This window comes from Labeo rohita, chromosome 1 (assembly GCF_022985175.1).
Source record: "Labeo rohita strain BAU-BD-2019 chromosome 1, IGBB_LRoh.1.0, whole genome shotgun sequence".
Taxonomy (NCBI): domain Eukaryota; kingdom Metazoa; phylum Chordata; class Actinopteri; order Cypriniformes; family Cyprinidae; genus Labeo; species Labeo rohita.
Window position 1 is genome coordinate 32,737,468 of NC_066869.1, and position 22,841 is coordinate 32,760,308.

Below are 22,841 nucleotides of genomic sequence, written 5' to 3' on the forward strand. Positions count from 1 at the left end.
TCTGACGTGGAGAGACACCAAAAGAATGGTCATCAGAAGAAATAATTAAAACGAGGGCATTCACCTAAGGGAGACAATTAGAGCTTTATATAAAGAGCTAAGGGATGCTATAAGAGCCAGATACTGTATCAAGTTCCACTTAAAACATTAGCCTGTCGGAAGTCAGAGAATTGAGAGAACCATGATTTAAAGAGATGTGTGTGTGTGTGTGTGTGTGTGTGTTTAAGTGTGTGTGTGTGTGTGTGTGTGTGTGTGTGTGTGTGTGTGTGTGTGTGAGAGAGAGAGAGAGAGAGAGAGAATGGAAACGGATTCGCTCTCAGGTGTTTGTAACGCTGACGCGCATTCACACCTTTCAGCGTCACTGTTCATCCATATACCTGATAGAAAACTGAAACCAGCGGAATTCAAGCTGACAGAACATTGGAATAAACCAGAGAAACTGCTTTTCATTCCATCCTCTCTGTAATTGAAAATGAGCAGCCGACGGCGGCGATGCAAGCGTCAGTTGATCAAATTTACTCAGCATATTGCTCGATTAATCACAGGAACTCTGAACTCAGGTAAAGTCAACCAGTTTGTAATTGCCTCTTTCTGAATATGATTAACTGCTCTGTATGAGACTAAAAGATAACTTAATACAGACATGAATCATCATTTGCCTATCTCTGTGTTGTCCTAAAGTTCATTACATCCATTTTCATGCTCACCTTTTGTTGCTAAACTGTTATTATTAAACAATTACATCTGGAGTACCATATACATCAGAAATTTTCACAGCTCCCTTTGGTGAACAAGCTCATGCAGACGAGGATAATGTGACACATCAGACACAATAAATGGAATTAGTGGGTAATTACAAGGTATTCGTTTATGACTACTGTCTGAAAAAAATATGATTAACTTTAATGAATTTTCAACTTAATGTACAACTCAACCTACATACGTATATTAAGTAGCAACCAAAAATGTTAATGTTAAAAAATAAATGTAAATTATAAGTAAGAACAAACATTTCCAAACCAAGTTAGTTTTAGACAATCCAAGTTAGTTTTCCACAATGGTGCTCTTTTGCCATAAGCCTATACACCATTCAAACAGACCAAGGGTCGTTTTGACATGAGGAAGTTGCAACAAAGCTATAACTAAATTTACATTTATGCATTTGGTAGATGCTTTTATTCGAAGCGACACTGCACTGAAGGTATACATTATAAATCAGTCCTTGCATTGCCTGGGAATCAAATGCTTGACCTTGGCAATGTTAGCGACATGCAGTAATGTTTGAGAATGAACAAATGAATTTGAGTAAATAAATAAACTGTAGATTAATTTAACAATTACAACTGGCCAATCCAGTTGTTTTACTGTTTACATTTTTTTCTGAAAAATCATGGCATGTAATGCATTCAGCTATAGATATGTCTCTCTCTCTCTCTCTCTCTCTCTCTCTCTCTCTCTCTCTTTTTTAAAGATTAAATTTATATTACAAGGTATTTCTCCCAAATTAGTGTCTATCAAGAGCATGGTGCGACTGTTAATATGTGTATGTGTATGTGCTTTTTTTCTTGTCTTGTCTTATAAAGGTGAAATTGTGGAAACAAGGATTTGCATTTAAATGTAAAACTTCCAGTCATGTTTAAATTGATTTTCAAAAACAACCCCACCTAAAGGAAATAACTTGATGTACACTCTTCCTTGGCTTGCCATGCATTCCCATTTCTATAATGTAATTATCCCATACAACAACAGTTAATTTTTTTATCCATGACATCAGTTAAGAAGTAACCACACTAAACTAATGGAAAGCCTAATAAAACCCTAATAATCATATATTATACATGTAATTACAGTAGATCAACTATAAGATATCCAGCGAATGACTTTTTTTTTCATATACATATATATATATATATATACACACACACACACACACACACACACACATATATATATATATATATATATGTTAAGTTAATAGAAAAGTCAACAGGTGTTGTAACTCTTTTCAGACAGAAACTCTTTTTCAATCCTGTGAAGTTCATGCTATACACCCTTTTTTTCTTTGGCTCTTCAAGGGTGTAATTACACATTACTGAAATTGTTAATAATTAATGACAGAGTTGTAGATCAAATATCTTGCCAAGTTATTACAGAACCATGTTTCACTCCAATAGAGGTGGGCTAACTGTAATACCCAAGATCTTTTAGCCTGAAAATAATGCAAACATGTACAACAAAATGATGTAAATCCACCAAAGTTGTATCAGCTAAGGTTTTAATATACACTGTTCTTCCATAAAATTGCATTATTCATTGACACAGTGTAGTTAGTAAATTTGATTGTGTAGTGTATTCTGTTTATATTCAGTCATCACTGTCTATTATTCTAATAATAACATAAATAATCTCTTACCACACCCTTTATGGCTTATTATTGAAATACAGTGCTAATCATTAATGGTCTTAACTTTGTGGATGAGAGTTCTAATTAATTTCATCTTTCCCTTGGCTGTGCTTCATATCCTTGTGGGACTAAATATAATTACACACTCCATCATTTCATAGCCGACCATAAGACACTGATGATCCCTTAATAATGCCATAAATTAAGTATTGCAGAGACCGGTATCTTTTTCAGGTAATTTTGTCTGCCACATTTCTGCTGGATTTTTGGCTTCATTATTTCTGTATTTGAAAAGGTTTTGTGCTTTTGTTTGATCTGCTATAAGTAAACACACCTTCCTACTTGAAATTCATGCATGCAGATTACATTAGTATATTGATTTAATTCAACTTGATTGTTTTCCTGCTGGGGATTCATTGCCCTATCTGTATATAACACCTGCTTTGCCTTATTAGCAGCTTAAGACAAAAGTAACTACAAACCATTCAATCTTTTCCCCTTCTACTTCAAAAACAGGCCACAGAAGGCATTTATAAAAGTGATAGAGTCATGTTGCCACTCAGCAGGCAAAGAAAAAAATACCACATTTCTCATGACACACTATGGCAATAAGTGGAAAAATGAAAGAAATTACATTAAACTAAGCCCTACTGAAATTAACAGAAATGGTTTGCTGATGAAGACGCAGCAAAATGGGTCATTTTTTATATAAAGCTTACTAAAATAGCTCCTCTTTATAGTTTTCTTCTATCAGCCACTATTCCTTTTCGATTTACTCTTTAATCTGAGCTGAAGCTGTTTTTTTTTTGTTTTGTTTTTTTTGTTAATAATGTTGTTTTGACTCTCTCTCCCTCTCTCTCTCTCTGTGTGTGTGACTGTGCAATGATTAAAGGAGAACTCCACTTCCAGAACAACAATTTACAAATAATGTACTCACCCCCTTGGCAGTTGTGAAGAAATGATGGTTATTGAGGAAAGCATTTCAGGATTTTTCTCCATATAATGGACTTCATTGGTGCCCCGATTTTGAACTTCTAAAATGTAGTTTAAATGCAGCTTCAAAGGGCTGTAAAGGATCCCAGCCGAGGAAGAAGTCTTTTTTTTTTTTTTCAGAAAAAAAAAAATTGTATACTTTTTAGGCACAAAGGCTTGTGTAGCACAGGCTTTGGGGTGCACGTCCACAACACTACGTACTGTTGAATCACGTCGAAAGGTCACACGGAACTACAGACTGCGTTTACAAAGCGAACACGCAAAGACTAAGGAAGTGCAAGTAAGTCAATGCTGTTGAATGCTGTTTACAAACAAAAAGGTACAACAATGTTGGACGATTCTGAAGTTGTAGGAGAAAATAAGATGGAGTTTTTCATCATACTCTACCTTTTTGAGCCGGAGTACACAGACGATGAATTTAGATGTGATTCATAGCGTCGTGTACATGCATCACAGAGCCTGTGCTACACAAGCTTAAAAAGTATACAAATTTTTATTTTTTGAGAAAAAAAAAAAAAAAATACAGATTGTTTAGCTAGATAAGACCCTTTTATCTTGTCTGGGAGTCATTTGAAGCTGCATTTAAACTGCATTTCGAAAGTTCAAAATCAGGGCACCAATAAAGTCCATTATATGGAGAAAAATCCTGAAATGTTTTCTTCAAAAACCATATATATATAAAGAAGACAGAAAGACATAAACATCTTGGATGACATGACGTGAGTAAATTATTTGTAAATTGTTGTTCTGGAAGTGGAGTTCTCCTTTAATTTGAGGTTTTCTCACAACTGTATTCTCAGTTCTAAAATAGAGTAAAATACCATATTCTCTCATGTAAATTAAATTTAAGGCCAGTGATTTCACATACATCGTTTTCACATCCTGCGCAGAGTGTTTATAGGAACACCTTTAGACAGATTAGATGAGTTTCTATTTGCAAATAACTATACATATCTATATGAAAAGACCTAAACGGTTGAGTCAGTCGATTAAAATGTGGAATTCTCATTAAAACTGGTGTTCTATTAATGATTAATGATAATGAAACTATAAAAACTGCATAAAATAGGGTACCGAGATGTACCTTGCAGCTTTTGTACCTTAGGGTATAAAATCATACATTTATACAAACTACATTTTGCAATCATGCAATAATAAATTATAAGGCACACGTAGGAAGTTTCCAGATCCAGAACTACACAAATACAACTCTAAAATCTGCTCTAGTTATTTGTAGCACCACCTGTGCAGTGAAATGTGACCAGTGAACAGTGGTGGGTGCTGTGACTTGATTGATTATGTTCTAGGAGCAGCTTGTAACATCTTGACCAGTCTTAAAGTGGGTCATTCTGGTACCCCAATTTTAGCATGTTATCTCCTCAATCTCTGTCAAACAAGAACATCTTGACCTACAAATAGTGAATATTTCAAATATGACTGTATGTTTTAAAGGAGATTATAAGATTATAATTGTGTTATCTCAACCTTTTTTCTTTCATTGTCTTCCTCAGATATGATATATTTCTCATACATGGGCAATGATATTTAGAAATTAGGCTAGAGGTAGAACTTTTTTTTAAGCACAGAGAGGGTATCTTGTGAAAACCAGTGCTTCTCTGCAAGCATCAACCTATGCACCAGGACGTTCTTCATGAGAATCTGGGACAGAGGTATTATGCATGTCCTAAAGGAGACACCGCTCAGTGTCTTTAGTTACCTGACCTGCTAAGGCACAGTAGTGAATATTTAATAAAATTCACAGAAACAGGCCAGCAGACCCGGTAAGCTGTTTATGACACACACATAACATAGCTGCTAAATAGTATTTTATGAACAGTTTTAAAATAACAAAACAGCCAGAGGTCAGAGGAGTTATACAAAAATTATATCAAAATGCCATTATATAGGTGTAAATCAATATAAAATACAGCACTAAACAACTGCACAAAGAATACTTGTATGTTGCTGCAAATATTGACCCCTCTTACCAACTTGTCTCAGATCTCAAACATAAAATCTGTTTTGACCCTAATGTAGATTCTCAAATCACAGATAATGGCGTGTAAAAGGAAACATGGCCTTGACAAAGCCATCAATACATGTCACTCTCTTTTCATTATTCATCAAAAAGACAAGTGTTTGTGTAATTAGTGTCACTGTACCTGCTAGTGCCAGGATTCTTAATTAAAGATAAAGCTCTAGGCGTCATTGGACAGTTTGCAAGCAAGTGAGGATGCATCTGAACTTCTGCATGTGTCACAGTAAATAAAAAGACTGATTCTTTGATTCTGAAGCTGTTTTTCCCATATAAATGATGGTGGCTGTGTCTGCTATGTTGTAGATAATGAGGACGAAGAACAAGAAAGCACAACGGTGCGGTATCACCCGGAAAATCTGGAGCAACTGCAGTCTCAGACCCATTTCTCCAGACAAGAGCTGCAGTTACTCTATAGAGGATTCAAGAATGTGAGAGTTCAGTTAAATCCCACCTGCTGGGTGTAGAAATTAAAAATTATGTTGTCATTTTAGGGCTTCTGCTCTCTTTGGAGATATTCCTCTTAAATATTGCTTTCTTGTCTGGTCCTGTTTCTGCTAGGATTGTCCAAGCGGAGTTGTGAATGAGGACACATTTAAAAACATCTATGCTCTGTTCTTCCCACTAGGAGGTTGGTCCATTTAAATTTGTTTGTAGGTTATTAAATATGTTTGGCCAAACAATATGACGCTGTGTTTAATAAAGATAATAACAGGACACTATAAAATGCAATTTCAGTATGAAAGTGATAAGTGTATTTTGTGTTACCATTATAGATTCTAAGGATATTAGTAAATTACTGCATCTAAAAATGTGAAAATCACATAAAAAAATACTTAATGTGACAGTTTGAAGACCAGATAAATGTTACTGCACACTGCAGTCAGTGTCTCCTCCTTGTGGTATGATGTGAAATTTTCCACATAATATAATGACTTTTTTATGTATTTATTTAAAAAACAAGTTACATTATAATATGATGAAACCAATGTAACTTTATATCCCTTTGGAAAAAATGATGGAGTGTGCCATGTTATGACTAGATGCCGTTCAAATCAAAGCTGAACTGAAATGTGGCTGAATTTACATATGTCACAGAAACTTAAAATTTTACTTGCAGTAATATAATTGTATTCATTGTTTTTATTTTCTTAGATTCATCAAAGTATGCTCAGTTTCTTTTCAATGCATTTGATAAAGATAAGAATGGCTCTCTTAGTTTTGAGGTAAGAATTTTTAACTTAATTGTTTGGGGATAAATAGAAAAAAAAATACACTGTTTTGAAAAGTTTTGATAATTTGGATATTTTTTTTAATTAGTGCTGCAAAACAATTAATTGTGAGTAATCACATTCAAAATAAAGTTTATGTTTATGTTAGTATATGTGTGTGTACAGTGTATATTTATTATGTATATGTAAATATGCATACATGTATATATTTAAAAAAATAATTGTATATATATATTTATGCTTTTATATAATTTATAATATATATGTTTTTTTCCCCTTAATATACGTATGTGTATTTATATATAACCTGTATTTTAAATGTGATTTAATCGTTTTGCAGCCCTATTATTAATTATCTTTTTTTCTGATGTGAATGTCATCCAAACTTTTGTAATAAATAATGTTTTCAGATGCTAAATCCTTTAACACTATATAAAAAAGCAGGAATGTTCAGGCACCTTATTATGTGAATTCTTCATCTATTCACTAGCTTTAATGTGTTTGTGTTTGTGTGTCAGTGTAAGTATTAAGGATTCATTGATATTTCAGCTTTTTTGTTTTTGCAGGAGTTAGTCTGTGATCTCTCAGTTTTGTTGAGAGGCACTACTGAAGAGAAGCTGAACTGGGCCTTCAATCTATATGATATCAACAAAGATGGACAAATTACTAAAGAGGTCTGAAAACATTTAAATCTGAATATGTAGCTCTCAAGATTATGTCTGAACTTGAATTTTGATTCCTGTCAAAAAGCCCTGTTTGGTCTGGGAAGTATTTCATACAAAGACTGTATATAATCTTTTTGTTTCAGGAAATGTTGGATATATTGAAGTCTATTTATGATTTGATGGGGAAATCTATCCATCCACGACTTAAAGAGGAGGCAGTAAGGCAACACGTCAGAATGTTCTTTCAAGTAATGTTTTTATGCACTATTATATTTGGAAAATGTCACTATTCAAATTTTGCTTCATATTATAGCAGTTTTCAGGTGAAAATATCCACAGGGTGGCGCTAGAAGCACTGTGACTTTCAATCCTATTTGCATATGCCAGTTAAAAGGATAGTTCATTTGGACACTCACCCTCATGTTGTTCCTAACCTGTATGTCTTTCTCCTGAGGAACATGAGAGAAGAAAAGTGTTTAGTTACCAACATTCTTCCAAACATCTTCTGTGTTTAGTAGCAGTAAGAAAGTCATCTAGATTTTTGAACAATAGGAGGGTGAGCAAATGATCAGAGAGTTTAAATTTTTGGGTGAACTATTTTTTAAATAGCACCTTAAATATAACACTGTTTGTCAAACAGACCTTTTGTATGGTTTTAGAACATTTAAACTGTGCACAGTTTGTCTTGAAAACACTAACCTGAGCATACAAATTTTACTAATGTCAGTTAACATAATATAAAGTGTCATTTAGTTCTACTTTCAGTCAAAGACATGGCTTCAAATGCCAGCAAACACACAAACTAAAAGACAGTACCTTGAGTTCCTTAAATGAGTTATGAGTTCCTTAAATGTTTTCATTTTGATTTCAAATTTTAATTTAAAATTAAGATTAAGGAGTAAAAAGAAAAACAAATAAAACAAACAAATGTCCACCCAGTGGACATTTCACCTGGAAACTGTAGTGAGACAAAGCAAGTATTAAATCTGTTAATTATTCACATTTTTAATGGCTAGTTGTGCAGCAGACATATTCATTAAAATCACTGTTTCAATATTGCAAGATAACACCTCACGTTACATTCTTACCCCCTAAGAAAATGGACATAAACCAGGATGGCGTAGTAACTGCTGATGAATTTATTGACTGCTGCCAAAAAGTATGGCTCGTTTTATCTTTATTTAAACCTTTATTTACTAAAGCAGAAATGCATAATAATACCACTGTTTGTGCTTTTGTTTCGCAGGATGAAAATATAATGCAGTCTCTTAAGATTTTTGACAATGCTGTCTAGAAGTTAGTCAGGAAATCCACCCTAAACACTTGGACGTTTCTAGATAATTAACACTTATTGGATAATGCCGCTGTTCTGGACTGCGCTCGACAACTGCTCTGGATTCTCTTTAGTGAACTGACTGCTGAATGTATACGTATCTTGGTAGAATTTTGGGCTGTGGTGTGATGCAAATTGATGTGCAATGTTGGTGGTAAAACAGCACCTACTTGTAAAACACAACATCAGTGTTATTGTATAATGTAATGTGCTTCTGTGTTACTGATGTGGCTAATTTTTGGCACTGACTAGCTGTTTCATACTTGCTGTATTACAAATTTAATGTTTCACAATTGAACCCTAAACAGTCTTGGTATACTTGGGTAGAAATTCAAAGCACCTTTGACCCCAACCTTTTTAATATTTAATCAAATAGTGAAATAATTTATGGTAGACTAGGATTACTTCTCAAGGTCAAGCTAAAACCCTGTTTCTCAAGTGGGCACCTGCTTTTCCTTGCATCAAATGTGCACATTGTTTAGGAAGCACACCAGATTTTTCAGCCAAAACTTGTGATGTCTTTAACTTTTTTTTTGTTTATTCATTTTCATTTTGATGACTTGTATATGATGCAGAAGTGGTCTTTTTTAATTGCTGTTCATTATGTTTTTATAAACCATTCAATAACCAGCAGTGGGTCTATAATACTCAACAGTGTTGGGGTAGATACTTTTTTTTTTTTTAACCAACCCCAGTGAACGTTTTGTTGTTGTTTTGGATAAAAAAATGTAAACGTGAAAACAACTATTCCATATGTATACAAAAGAGAGGGAGGTCTATCAAGATTTCTAAAGCAGCCAGAAGGTAGAACCTAGTTTGCATTTTACCTTATAGGTCATTTTAAATGACCTAAATATTTTGCTTATATATCAGAAAAAATTCCATCATAAAAAATTGGTAGAATGTGTACAGTGAGGAACTAGAAATGGGAACTAAAAACAAAAATACACTGAAAACATAGTTTAACAATGCAACAAGTTGGGTGAAGATGCGTGAGAACCCCCAAATGTTGTTTTGGTGCTATTTTCTGACTTCTAAGTGCAGCAATCCTTTGATTCGTTAAATCCTGAGAGTCTTTCTTTATTTTTAATAGCATTCAGCTATAGCAGTTATCTGAAAATCAGATGCCATACATTCAATTTCGGTAGTTAGTGAAACTGTATTACTGTAGATTAGCATGTATATTATGGACAAAGTTACTTGTACTTATAATAGCCTAGCATATCACTGACAATAGATGAGTAATTAAATTTAATTCATGCTAACTAGTAATGATATGGAACTCTTAATATATATTTAACTAATTGACATTTAAATGTATTTGGCTGTTTTGTATATTATTTAATGTCAAGAATGTAAAAGATACCAATTAGGCCTTGATTAAGTTTTAATATCAGTCAGTATGTGACCCTGAACCACAAAACCAGTCATAAGGGTCAATTTCTTGATCATCTGAAAGCTGAATAAATACACTTTCCATTGATGTATAGGACAATATTTGACCAAGATACAACTATTTGAAAATCTGGAAAATATTGAGAAAATCGCCTTTAAAGTTGTCCAGATGAAGTTCTTAGCAATGCATATTACTAATCAAAAATTAAGTTTTGATATATTTACAGTAGGAAATTTACATCTTCATGGAACATGAACTGAACTTAATACCTTAACGATTTTCGGCATAAAAGAATAATTGATCATTTTGACCAATACAATATATTGTTGGCTATTGCTACAAATATGCCTATGCTACTTATGACTGGTTTTGTGAAAACAAAAGTGCCTCCTCTCTCTCTCAGGTAGGGAGGACCGTAGTTAATTTCATTGATTAAGAACATACTAATAGTTCTTTTGCTCATTCTGGCCTTTTCAATAGAAATTACACTGCAGGAAGGTCTGGAATTGAAGATTTAGAATTGTTACTATGTAGGTCTTGGCAAATGATGAGAAGTGGTACCAGTAAATGGTGGCATCCAGATGGTGCATTCCAATGGATTATATAAGTGCATTCCAAAATAATTTTATGTGTGACTTCTTAGATATTTGAAAAATGTATCTCTGGTCTCAGAGGAATAATAAAATGTTAGTGCTCAAAATGTAACACTTATTAAAGTTTATTATTGTTATTATTGTTTAAGTGTTATATTCTCTTGTAATAAAAAAATAAATAAATGCCAGCTGCCTTGATTTAAGCAAATGTATATAACATTTTGATTGCTGTCGATTTTAATCTGTCAGAGACACAATTCCTTTCCTCAGCTGAGTATTAGTATTTCAGTAATTCAGTGGGAAAAGTCAGACTACAACATCTATGTAACATAAAGTAACATGAAATTTTATAGTATAAGGATTACAACGTTTAGAAGTAAGTATTAAAATATGATGCAGTTGTGTTTTCACAACACACTCATCATTCTAGTGACGTTATTTACTCATTTATTCCACTATGATTTTCTTTTTTTTTTTTTTTTTTTTTTGCTCTGAACAATCTTTTTTCCCTCAAGTATTAATGGTCAGTTCATAAAAAGTACTGCCTACATCCAAATTATGACCTAACATGACAAAAATGACAAAATCCATTGTGCTTCTTCAATCACATTTTAATTTATGTTTTGCAGAATCTATCAAAAGGAATTACTATCCAAAACAATACAAAATTTCAAGTCATTACTAGGAAGTTATCATGCTATTTACTTTGGAATACTGTTCCAAATATTTGGTAATATTTGAGTAATTACTAGTGGGTTACTATGATCTTCACTTTAGAATTAATTATGCATTATTCACATTAATTATGAAACTGTATGTAGTTCCGGTCACACTTTATTTTAAGGTCCAGTTCTCGCTATTAACAAACCATTAACTATGGCTTTTGCCTCAATAAACTCCTAATTTGATGCATATTAATAATTAGTAATGTAGTTGTTAAATTCAGGTGCTGGGTAGGATGAGGGATGTAAAATAAGGTCATGCAGAACAGGTGCTTTATAAGTACTAATAAAAAGCCAATATGTTAATAATAGGCATGCTAATAAGTAACTAGTGAGAACTGTTACTAAAATGTAACCATCATTTAGTACTTTTTTGAGAGATAAGCTAACAGAGAACTGAGTTTGTTGTTAATAGTAGTTAGAATGACAATATTGTATTACTCATTTGTTTCCGTGTAGTTATTCATTAATGAAGAAAGAGTATTCTAAAGTGTTATCCAAAGTTTTATAGCCTGAGCTGTTCAATAATCTGTTTCTGTTCATATTTCTCAGTATCCCTAAGATTAAGATTGACTTTCTTGAAGATTTTCTTTCTATCTGAGGTTGCACATTGAGACACATTCCCACTGGCTACATGCACGAAAGTCAAAATTCTGCTCAATAAATGCAGAAATTCTCTTTGCTCCATTGAAAAATGTAACAAGTTTAAATTAATTCAATCCATGAACTCAGCCCCCCTGCCATTTCCAACCTTGATCATTTTTAACTATCACAGTTTCAGAAGTATAACACATGAACACTATACTTGAGACTGGTGTGACATAATCAGTTACCCTGTGAACATATTTTTGGATGGACTATCCAGTTGCTGTCAGGAGTTTGAATTAACATTAACTATCTTTCTAGGGCCACTCTTGCATTGACTGTGAACTGTGCACTACTGTTTACACTAATGTTTAAAAGTTTTAGATCGGAAACATTTTTAACAGAAGTCTTTCATACTCACCACAAGGCTGCATTTTTATCCAAAATAAAGCAAAAACAATAATATTGTGAAATATTTTTACAATTAAAAACAAATTTTTTCTATGTGAGGATATTTTAAGATTCCTTTGATGGCAAAGATGAATTTTAACCATTTTAATACATTGATTTACTGCTCAAGAAACATTTATTATTATTATTATTATTATCAGTGTTGAAAACAGTTTTTTTGTGTTCAGTTTTTTTCCTTTGGATTCTTTGATGTATAGAAAGTTCAAAAGAACAATTGAATGGAAAGCTTTTAGAACATTATAATATCTTTACTGTCACTTTTAATTAATTTAATGCATCCTTGTTGAATAAAGGTATTAATTTCTTTTAGTTGTTGTATACAGTAGACCAACAATTAAATATTTTGACTGGATATGTTTTAATAATCAGTAGTATCTCATGATTTTTGGTGCTTGGGTTGGGGAACTCATTTAGTTAGCAGTGGCCCTGGGCCCTGGTAAAAGATGACATGTATGCATGTGTTGATTCCTATCAGACTATCACATATCAAAGTCATTTTGTCCAGCTGAAATATTTACTTGATCAGCAGGTGTCCTGTCAACCTAAGGTCAAAGGTCAGACTAATAAAACTAATGCAGAAACAGCTGTCTGTCAGAGATAAGAATGACATCATGTTTTTTGTCACATGACATGTGTACTGTATGATGACTATTTATGATGTGCCATCCCTGGTTCCTAGAGGCTTTGTATATTATCTGAGGCTATGCACAAGCAACATTCTACAGTCAGTATTTCAGTATAAAAGACAATAAGCAACATGCATATAACAGTATGGAATGTATATCATATCATCACATGGTGCAAACATGGGTGCTAATAAACTGTATAATTAGGTTTTTCTCCCTCCAGTTCTTATCTTTTCATCTCTATCCTTGCTTGTATATGTGTACTGAGACATAAATGGCAATGAGACTGTGTAAGGACCATCAGGAGGAGAAAATATGGCCTACAGAGCACACAATATGAAAAACAGCCACCACACTGTTGTGTTTGGCTCCCAGGACACAAATGCTAGTTTAACATTTAGACACAAACAGTGAATACCATTCCTTCTAGAGAAAGCAGAAGGGCTGATGGCTTTCCAGACTCCCTATTGAGGAAGAGGAATGAATTCACTCCATTAGACTTACTGTCCCTTGGTGAGTTTGTATGATTTTGGAAGTCACCCTTTACATGTGTGAATGCCTAGACCTGGATTTTGTATCTTTTAGTCAAGAATATTTTGAATTTTTTTAGTTTAGACAACACAAAGTCAGTGCTTTTAATTTGAGTTGCTGGTGAGCATTTTTGCAATACTGATGAAATATATTGCAAATGTTATTTGAATGCAGCATGAGTATTGTTGTTGATGATGAAATGCACAGATGAATATACAGTACATTAAACAAATACATTGTTATTAGTTTTTTTTTTTTTTTTTACTTTTATTAGATCTGTTTTAGAATCATTTACAATAATTGATTGACATTTTAGTTTTTCTGTTGTCTAACAGTAAGATGTGTATCAAGAAGAATGTGTTAAATTGATATTACACGTATATTTCACAATTCATATAGAGTGGGCTGAATTATACAGTTGCTCAATGGATATATTGTTTAGTCCTTTCTATACAACAACAAAAAGACTGTGAGATCAGATAAAAACATTTCAAGTTAAGTTTCTGAGTTTCATGGCTCACAATCAGTTTATAAGATCCCAGATGCCGTTTGATTCACTTGCCTATATTAGGGCTGTGTTACAGCAGGTTGTGCTTATTTGCAGCACAACATTACTTCGTGGTTAAGTGTTTGGAATAGCAAAGGATTTTGTGCCAGGAAATTCTTGAAATGCTTTTTATATCTTAGTTATTGTTCTCTGTAAATATCCATTAACTAGCTTAATGCAGATGAGCAAATTGTAAAATTAAATGGATGTCACTGGTCATTTATATTGTATATTCCATGTTTTTTTGTTTTTTTTTCCCCTCTGTATGTCTATGTGTGTGCTCTGTACTACAACGGAAGTTATCATAACAACTTTAGATTAGGGAACACTATTCACTATTATCTGGCTGCTTATTAGAGTGAATATTATTAGCATATTGACTGTTTATAAATACTTATAACTACTAAAATACTACCTTACCATCAGTAAGCAGCAAATTAGGAGTTTATTAAGGGAAAAACACTTAATAGTGAAATTCCAAAAGTTATTTGTGTTCATGCTTTTTATTTTAAATGACCTTAAGGGCCCAGCTCTCCTGGGCAGCTCAGATACATGGACAAGGTCTGACAGCATGTGTTATCAAGCATCAAGAGCCCCACCAAGCATCCCTCTGGTCACTCTAAGAATGGTATCAGTGTGCTTTGACATGATATTGACACTAGTTCTAAAACTCTTTCCCGGATGAGAGGGCAACTCCCCATTCCCACACTGAGGAGACTGATATGGACCTTCCTCGAAGTATATCTCCCCATATCTGAACAAGACAACAGGGACTACAGCTCTTCTAGCACAGGTTCTCAGTAGAACCCAGCAAGAACTTAAAGCAGGAGTGTTTTAATTTCTTGGAAACTTAGGAAGTGGAAAAAAAGGCAGAAGAAGAGGAGGAGACGGAAGAGAAGGAGGAGGGAGAGGTGTGGGACCTTCTATGTGTCAAGTGGAATTCAAGTCCAGGGTGCTGAGCAGGCAGAGTGGTGGGGCACTGCCTCCTTGACGGAACTGATCAGACTCAGCAGACACCAAGCAAGACAGGCACGTAAGACAAAAACCTTCTCCAAATCTGTCCTTCAGTGGCTGTCTTTGTCTATTACTGTCTCTGTTTTTCCTTTTTTTCTTTACCTCTCCACTGATTATTCTACTGTCATTATTCTACCGCTGTCTAATAAAAGAAATGTAATATAAATTGAAATACCTTAAATAATTAGCACCTTACATACTTTATCTGATGAGTGAATCATAACAATGTAAAATATAATATATATTTTTTAAAAAAAGAGCACATTTTATTTTGAGATGTCATCATTTGGCTGGTTTGTAAGGCACTTGCTTGCATGAGCATGTCTTGACAGTTAGAGTGCCTGGACAGAAATAACCAGCCAATTCTGAAATAGGGTTTTCAGTTGCTTTACTAGGCAATGGATCCTCTGATAGTTCTGACACACTATACACTTGCACAAATGTCCTTACAGACTGAAACATTGAAGAGTTGTTACATTTTGCTATTGGGTGTAACGAAATTATTTAATGTGTATTTAGAAGCAATGGCAATTAAAATAGCATTTAAAAAATACTTAAAAATTGCATCATCATTTGTCAATTTTAGTAATGGTTTGGGATGGATGAGGCAAGCCATATGCTAAACAGCATTTGAGAGATACCAAAATAAGAGTGTGTCCCTGCAGTATTCCTCAGGCCACCGATTTGACAGGCACCAGCATGTGTCAGTAGAGATTTGTCATACAATCCCTTGTGAGGAGACCTGACTCCGTTAAATAGTGGACACCTCTCTCTCTCTCTCTCTCTCTTTCTGTCTTTCACTGTCCTGTCACCCCACCAAAGAGCACTGACACAGTTTGCACAGATACCCACTTTAGCAAAGGGGTTTTATGACCCCTCACAAATGTTTGTTCACCTAAAAAAGCCTTCAGTAAGTCAGGGTGCTTTGGACTAAGCTGACTTAGAAAGCCAAGTGTAAGCATTAGAAAATTATTATTACTATATTTTTTTTACAAAGTTGTGAAGATAGATTGCCTGGATTTAGTGTAAGTGTGTGCTTATTTTTTTCAGAATATTATGAGGGATTCCATCATGCTTATTTCTTATTTAAAGCTGCATTTGAATACACTTAAAATTAGAATATATGCAACTGTATTCTGATACGTAGCATTGGATGGGATGTTTAACAAAATTGAATTTGGATATAATTGTTGCAGTTGGAATTGTTTTCATGTTAATGTATCTGATAGGAGACAAGATTTGCAGAATTAATCATAAATTAGTAAACTAAAAATGGTTAAAGCTTTATTTAGTTTCAACTAACCCAGCTAACAATGTTCTACTAAGGCTTGTGTGATGGCATTTTCATGAATTTCTTAAATATGCAGAGAAATTTATAATTGAAAACTGACAGAAGATAAAAAGTGCTCACTTAATTTAAATCTTTTTACATAAATGCCTCTTCAGTAAAATATATAATATCAAAATTGCTTAATAATTCCTTATCTTTTTAAAATATTAGCTGGTGCCTGTTCTAAATAACACAGAGGGAGTGTAATAACGATAGTTATTATGCGATGACCTGTGTAAAATTCGAGGTGAACCATGATCTCATGTTGATTATGTTGTTAATATATGAATCTGGCCAGTCTTCTGTATTGTGTAATTCCATTTTTCATCGTTTTCATGTCATTTTTTATATTTTCTTGTTCTAAATCTACTTTCACAGGACGGAGGATGGAGTGAGGCACAGTCAGTGAACAGACAGCTGAAAAAGCCAACTCTAAAAAGTAAACATAACATTTTGCTTTTTACTGCTGCCAAAAAGAAGCGCGTTGATGTTCAAGAAGTGTCAAAAAAGGGTCAGAAGGTTCACACTGGTTAGCTACAGTACAGCTTGTCAAAGATAGATTTCCGGACGAGAATGAGATTGTACACCACAAAGTAAGTCGGGACAGACTGTCGCTCTCTTCAAGAATTGATTCTGAGAAGAATACAGCTTGTTTAATTCCCAGAACCACAATACTGCTTTGAGCTACAACAGAATTTCAAAGTACAGAGTCAAACTTGGAAACAATGGAGCATCTTCCAGAGACAAAAGGAAAGGGAGTCTTGATGTTTGCCAAGAGGCGCCAAAGAATGGATGAGCTTTCTGCAGAACAAGAGGAAATGAGACAAAAAAGCATACCAGTGGATGCAGTTGTTGAACCAGAAGGTGAAATTGTTAGGCCTCCTCCGCAGGAAGAAAGTAGACAAGCCCCACAAGATATCTACGTAAGGCAACAACAACATTATCAAGACCAGACATTTCAGCAACAGATGTTACCACAATCAGCGAATGGTATGAATGGTCTGGATCCATACCAAAGTTCAGCTCTTTCCAGGTCACTTGTGTCTAACAGAACTGCTAAGCCCTTTCTGGGTGGGCATAGTCAAGGACAAAAAGCATTTTCAACAGTCAGAGGTGTCTCAAGCCCAACACCTAAGAAACCTGAAAACATATTCAAGGTTTCTGTTCCAGTAAACACAGTGCCACAGGTTTGGTCCCCCACATCAGACATCATTGCATCACGTGATGAACGTATTGCTATACCTGCCATTAAAACAGGGATTCTTCCAGAAACTAAAAGGAGAGGAGCAAACAAGACAGACTCAAAAGAAATGCCAAGGCTTCAAAAAAAAGGTGATCAGAAGTCCTTAACGGAGTTGGTTCCAGAAGAGGATTTTCTTAGTCTGGGTGCTGAAGCGTGCAATTTCATGCAAGCTCCAACGATCAGGCAGAAAAACCCTCCACCTGTCCTACCCAAACCTGTTATCAACCCAGCTCACCCTCCTTGGTCTGAAGAGGGTCATGTTGTGTCTCAGAGTCCTGCTGCTGCATCAAGCTCAGTTCCAGCTATGGGGCACCCCCAGGTGCAGGCAGTACCATATCAAAGCCCACCAAAGCTACAGCCTGCTGGAAAAGCCCAGTCCTCATTGTCATCTCAACCGATGCCAAGGCAGGCATCACCTGCTTGGGTTCCATCCCACTCACCAGATCTGCATCAATCAGCCTGGACTTCAGATCCACATCAGGCACATCATACATCTGGTCCTTCTCAGTCTAAAACACCATGGATTAGGTCAAGTGATGGTAACTCTGTTGCTTCCTGCCCACCCCAACACCTGAGCACATACTTTCAGGGATCTAAGGCTCCATTATCTTCTCCTAAGGGTTATACATCAGATGCAGGTGCTTCTGAAGGACTGAACCTTAAAGGAAAAGGAGCTGAACTGTTTGCTCGAAGACAGTCACGTATGGAAAAATTTGTGGTGGACGATGAGACTGTGCGAGCCAACCAAGCCAGATCCTCGTCGCCGACACTCTCAATGCCAAGCACCTGGAAATACTCATCTAATGTCCGTGCCCCACCTCCGGTCTCCTACAATCCTATTTTGTCGCCTTTTTATCCCCTCGCAGCAGTTAAACAACCCCCTCCTGCAACTAGTCCAAAGATAAAGTCGAAAGCAAACAAGGAGAAGAAGAATCCACCACCCAAACATCTCAATGTTCTAGATGTTATGAAACATCAGCCTTACCAACTGAATTCTTCGCTTTTTACCTACAACTCCACTCCAGAGGCCAAGGAAGCAGCTTATGAGCCGTCTACAGTGTTTTCCCCTTACCCAAATAGTTTGCAGTCAGTTAAGCAAAATCCATCTAAAGCCACTGGAGAGGTAAGTGTTGCGTACCCCTTTGTTCGTCAGTCTACATCGAATGAGGCCATTAGTATTCCACAACAGTTACATGGGAAACAACTAGCCATGCATGATGGCCCTAGAAAAAAAGACATCTCAAACACCACCCTGCCTCCTGGTAGCTCTGGGGGCAACGTTTATGCAGGGTCTTCTTTACCTGTGAATAATAAATATGCTTCACGGTGTGCATTACCAGTGGCTCCAAGACCAACGTTTTCAGCCAAAAAGTCAAACACTGGAGGCAAGAAATGGAAACCAGTATTTTTGCAACGTTAATTTGGTTTTAAAGGGGTTATGGCATGCTATCCATATTAAGTTTTTTTTTTTTTTTTTTTGAGTATACATGCAAAACTAATTCAAAAAGTACTGTTTTTGCAGGTTTCTTAGAACAAGTTTTTTATAGTACAAACACCTCAAAAGATCAAAGAAAAATTGTTTCCTTATGTCATAAACATCAGTGCACAAGATATGAATTTCATAAATTATGAAAAATGTTATACAATTTATAGCATATTTGATTAGATTGATTTTTATTAGTTTCACAATTTCATAGTGATATGTTTCCACATAAATGACAGTTATGTATATTTTTGTGGTTTTTTTTTTTTTTTTTTTTTTTTCTTAGAGAAAAACTGTTAAACATTTTTTGCCATTATGCCAAGTGGTCCTGGATGATAAAAAGGATGTAAACTTATTTGTCAGCTATGTTGCCTGGACAGGCAAAGCACCAATTAAATAATCTGTGTTAAAAGTAATAAATGCTACGCTTTGGCTAAAGTTTCAGGTCAGTATACTAGATCTCCCCTTGAGCCTTCTTTGCAGTTATGTCAGACCCCCAAATAAGTTGTTAGTAGTGAGGAAAACCTTTCACAGGTTCTGCTGCCACATGGTTTTAAAACATTGTGATTTTTTGTTCTTGTTGATATATATATATATATTTTTTTTTTGGACATTTCAAGCCAATCTAAAAATATAATTCAGAATACTTCATTTATTATATATTTTGTAAATTAAATAGTTGTAATGCATTTAGCGGACACTGCTGTTCATATACAGTGAACAAAAGATGGGTGTACAGAATACTCCTATTTGTACTAATTTAAATATCAATCTGAACTGTTGCTTCTGTTCTTATTTCCTCTTGTCATTTCAAAACTATTGAACTTTTTGATTCTTCTGTTTAATAAATATTTCCATCAGCTCTGTCTCACTTAATGCTTTCTGCATTCTCTGTTTGCTTACCAGTGGTTTCTGTGCTTTCCGTTTGCTTGCCAATTGCACCACATTTTTCTTTCTTGTATTTCCCCCATGTCACTCTACCTGTTTCTATCTGGTAAAGTCCTGCAAAGGCCAGTAAATAAATGACAAAAATGCACAATATTTACAATACAATTTTCTTTCAGTGTAATAAAAAGCACCTTGGGTCAAAAAGAACTATACTGGGTCAACAAATACTACAATTTAATAAAACTTAAGTCTTTAAAACATAAGTCTATATTCCGTCAGATTAATTTTGTTCTTCACAGATTGCTGATATACTGTGGATAGCTTGCAGTGGGTTGGGGGCTGTGGTTTTTTTTAAACTCTGCACATAGCTCATTTTAAAAATAGCTCTTGCACCACCATGTTTGAAACACATGAACCCTATTAAGACACCGCTTCTGCTTAGTTATATGATCTTACTGGTCTTACACTACTTAACTAGTCAAGCGCTTTTAACCAGAGGTAAGTGCTGAAATAAACCCACTCCCAACTCAACCCCAAACTGACTTAAAAAAAAAATTTTTTTAATGGCAACACTACAACAAATGAAGTTTACTTCGTGACTTGACATCAAATGAAGTTCCCACAACATCCCAAACTGAAAGAGTATAAACTTTTTTAGTGCAAAATGTAAACTCAAAAATATGTAATATGTAAAATAAAAGGTGAATATAAAAGAAGCAAATAAAAACACTCATCATCTCATCATGAATTTGTTACATATATATATATACATATATATATATATATATATATATATATATATATTGAGATAAATGTTTTTATATTACAGTTATCATCTTATTTAATGCCATTTTACCAGGCAGTCTCTAACTTTCATGTTTACATAGAATCAGTGAGCTTGAAGAGTGAAGAGTGCAACAACTCTGAAAAATGTTTTGACAGTATCTAATTATAACCAGAATTAATCCTGTGCCAACCAACCCTGACCTCCCCTGAACCAATATTAGCTGTTTCTAAATAGCATTTACAGACATAGTCCAGAAGAGGGCAGTCTAAATGCATGTCATAAATAATTTATTTGTTTGATGTAAAAAGTAGTGTGAAAATACAAAAGTGGCAAGAGTTTATTTGTGTTACAAACTAAGAATTGTGTGTTTTTTTTTTTTTTTTTTTTTTGCTCATATTTGCCAACTTGTGTATAATTGTTTTACTACTGATTAAGTGTGACTAAGTGTGAATGTCTTTTTTTTTTCTCTATGTAGGGATTCAGCAGGAGCCGTTCCTTGTCTTACCCCCAGAGACTGTCCTCTGTGTCTCCCACTTTCACCCCAGGTGTCCATTCAAAACGTCATTCACTGAACAGGCAATATTCCTGGGTGGAACAGCCCAAAAAACCACTCTCCTCTGTGGAGGCAGTTTCTCAAAGCCCCTTTAGTCCTGTTGAGTCCAAAATTTCTGCTACTCATAGAAAATCACTACCAGAAACACCAGCAGAATGGAAGCAAAGAGTTTTTTATGATTCTGTTTGTGGCCCACAAGAGAGGGGGCCTATAATAGCTGTTACATCCCCTAACAACAGCTTTTCTGCAGTGCCAAAAGAACCAATTGTGTATGGGCCGCCTTTCCGTTCTGCACAGCCTCTGGTGACCACCAAAAGGTACAGCAGGGGTGGTTCTCTGCCCAGAAATTTCACACTTCAAACAAACTATCCACAATTGCATAGAGTCAGTTGGAAACTGTAATTAAATATTTTAAATGATCAAATCAAATCATAGTGTATATCTCATAGTAGGCTATATGCAATATATGTAAGTGTGGACCACAAAGCCAGTCATATAGCACGGGTATATTTGTAGCAATAGCCAACAATACATTGTATGGGTCAAAATTATCGTTTTTCCTTTATGTCAAAAAATAATTGAGATGTTAGGTAAAGATAATGTTCCATTAAGATATTTTGTAAATGTCTTACCGTAAATATATTAAAACTTAATTTTTGATTAGTAATATGCATTGCTAAGAACTTCATTTGGACAACTTTAAAGGTGGTTTTATCAATAGATTTTTTTGCACCCTCAGATTCCAGATTTTCAAATAGTTGTATCAGTTTCAAAAGACTGATGCTTATCACTGGTTTTGTGGTCTGGGATCATATGTATATTACAAAAAAGGGGCCATATTGTTAACTTTGTTTCATTTCCATATCTTTTAACATAAACCTTACTTACCAACAGTCAGAGCAATCCATTTTCCAATCAAGTTTATTTGTCTGTCCATGCTGATTTTTAAAAATGAGGTTAAAGGAATAATTCACCCTTAACATGAAAAATCTTTCATTTTCCACTCCAGTTGCTGTTAAGCTCCAAAAGGCCAAATACAACCTTGTATTTTTTAAACACTGAATGACAAAAGACACCAGATTTAACAAAAATAGAACTTCGGGGAAATTCTGGATTAGAAACTTACAGTAGTGAAAAGAAAATTTGGTCTGTGCAGACTTTTTAGTGAAAAAAAAAGGCTAGGTTAGAGCTAAGTGGTGTATACATTATGTCATCAGTTTAGATTATGTTATAGGCCCAACATTCTAGCATTTAAAATAAGTGAGTTATATTAAATATAACTTAATATTATTAAATAACCAAAAAAAAAAAAAAAATTAAATTACTTTGCAGCCCTTTAGAAGTTTGCTGAGGCCCCCTAGTGGGCCTTGAGCTCCTTGTTAGGAATGGCAGATTATTTGTATATAAACA

General features: G+C 34.6%; 2 protein-coding genes across 2 annotated transcripts; both read left to right on the top strand.

Moving 5' to 3' along the window:
• The first annotated feature begins 286 nt into the window (after positions 1–286).
• Positions 287–9,895, top strand: kcnip4b (potassium voltage-gated channel interacting protein 4b). The gene is made up of 8 exons (XM_051109488.1): positions 287–560; positions 5,739–5,863; positions 5,994–6,063; positions 6,588–6,658; positions 7,231–7,338; positions 7,473–7,577; positions 8,426–8,488; positions 8,576–9,895. The coding sequence occupies exons 1-8, from the start codon at positions 473–475 to the stop codon at positions 8,621–8,623; spliced, it is 678 nt and encodes a 225-aa protein (XP_050965445.1). The 5' UTR covers positions 287–472; the 3' UTR covers positions 8,624–9,895.
• A 4,981-nt stretch (positions 9,896–14,876) lies between these two features.
• On the top strand, positions 14,877–22,752 carry synpo2b (synaptopodin 2b). Its single transcript, XM_051120108.1, has 3 exons — positions 14,877–15,166; positions 16,856–18,843; positions 21,354–22,752. Exons 2-3 carry the CDS (start codon positions 17,203–17,205, stop codon positions 21,831–21,833), a joined length of 2,121 nt encoding a protein of 706 aa, XP_050976065.1. The 5' UTR covers positions 14,877–15,166; positions 16,856–17,202; the 3' UTR covers positions 21,834–22,752.
• The last annotated feature ends 89 nt before the right edge of the window (positions 22,753–22,841 follow it).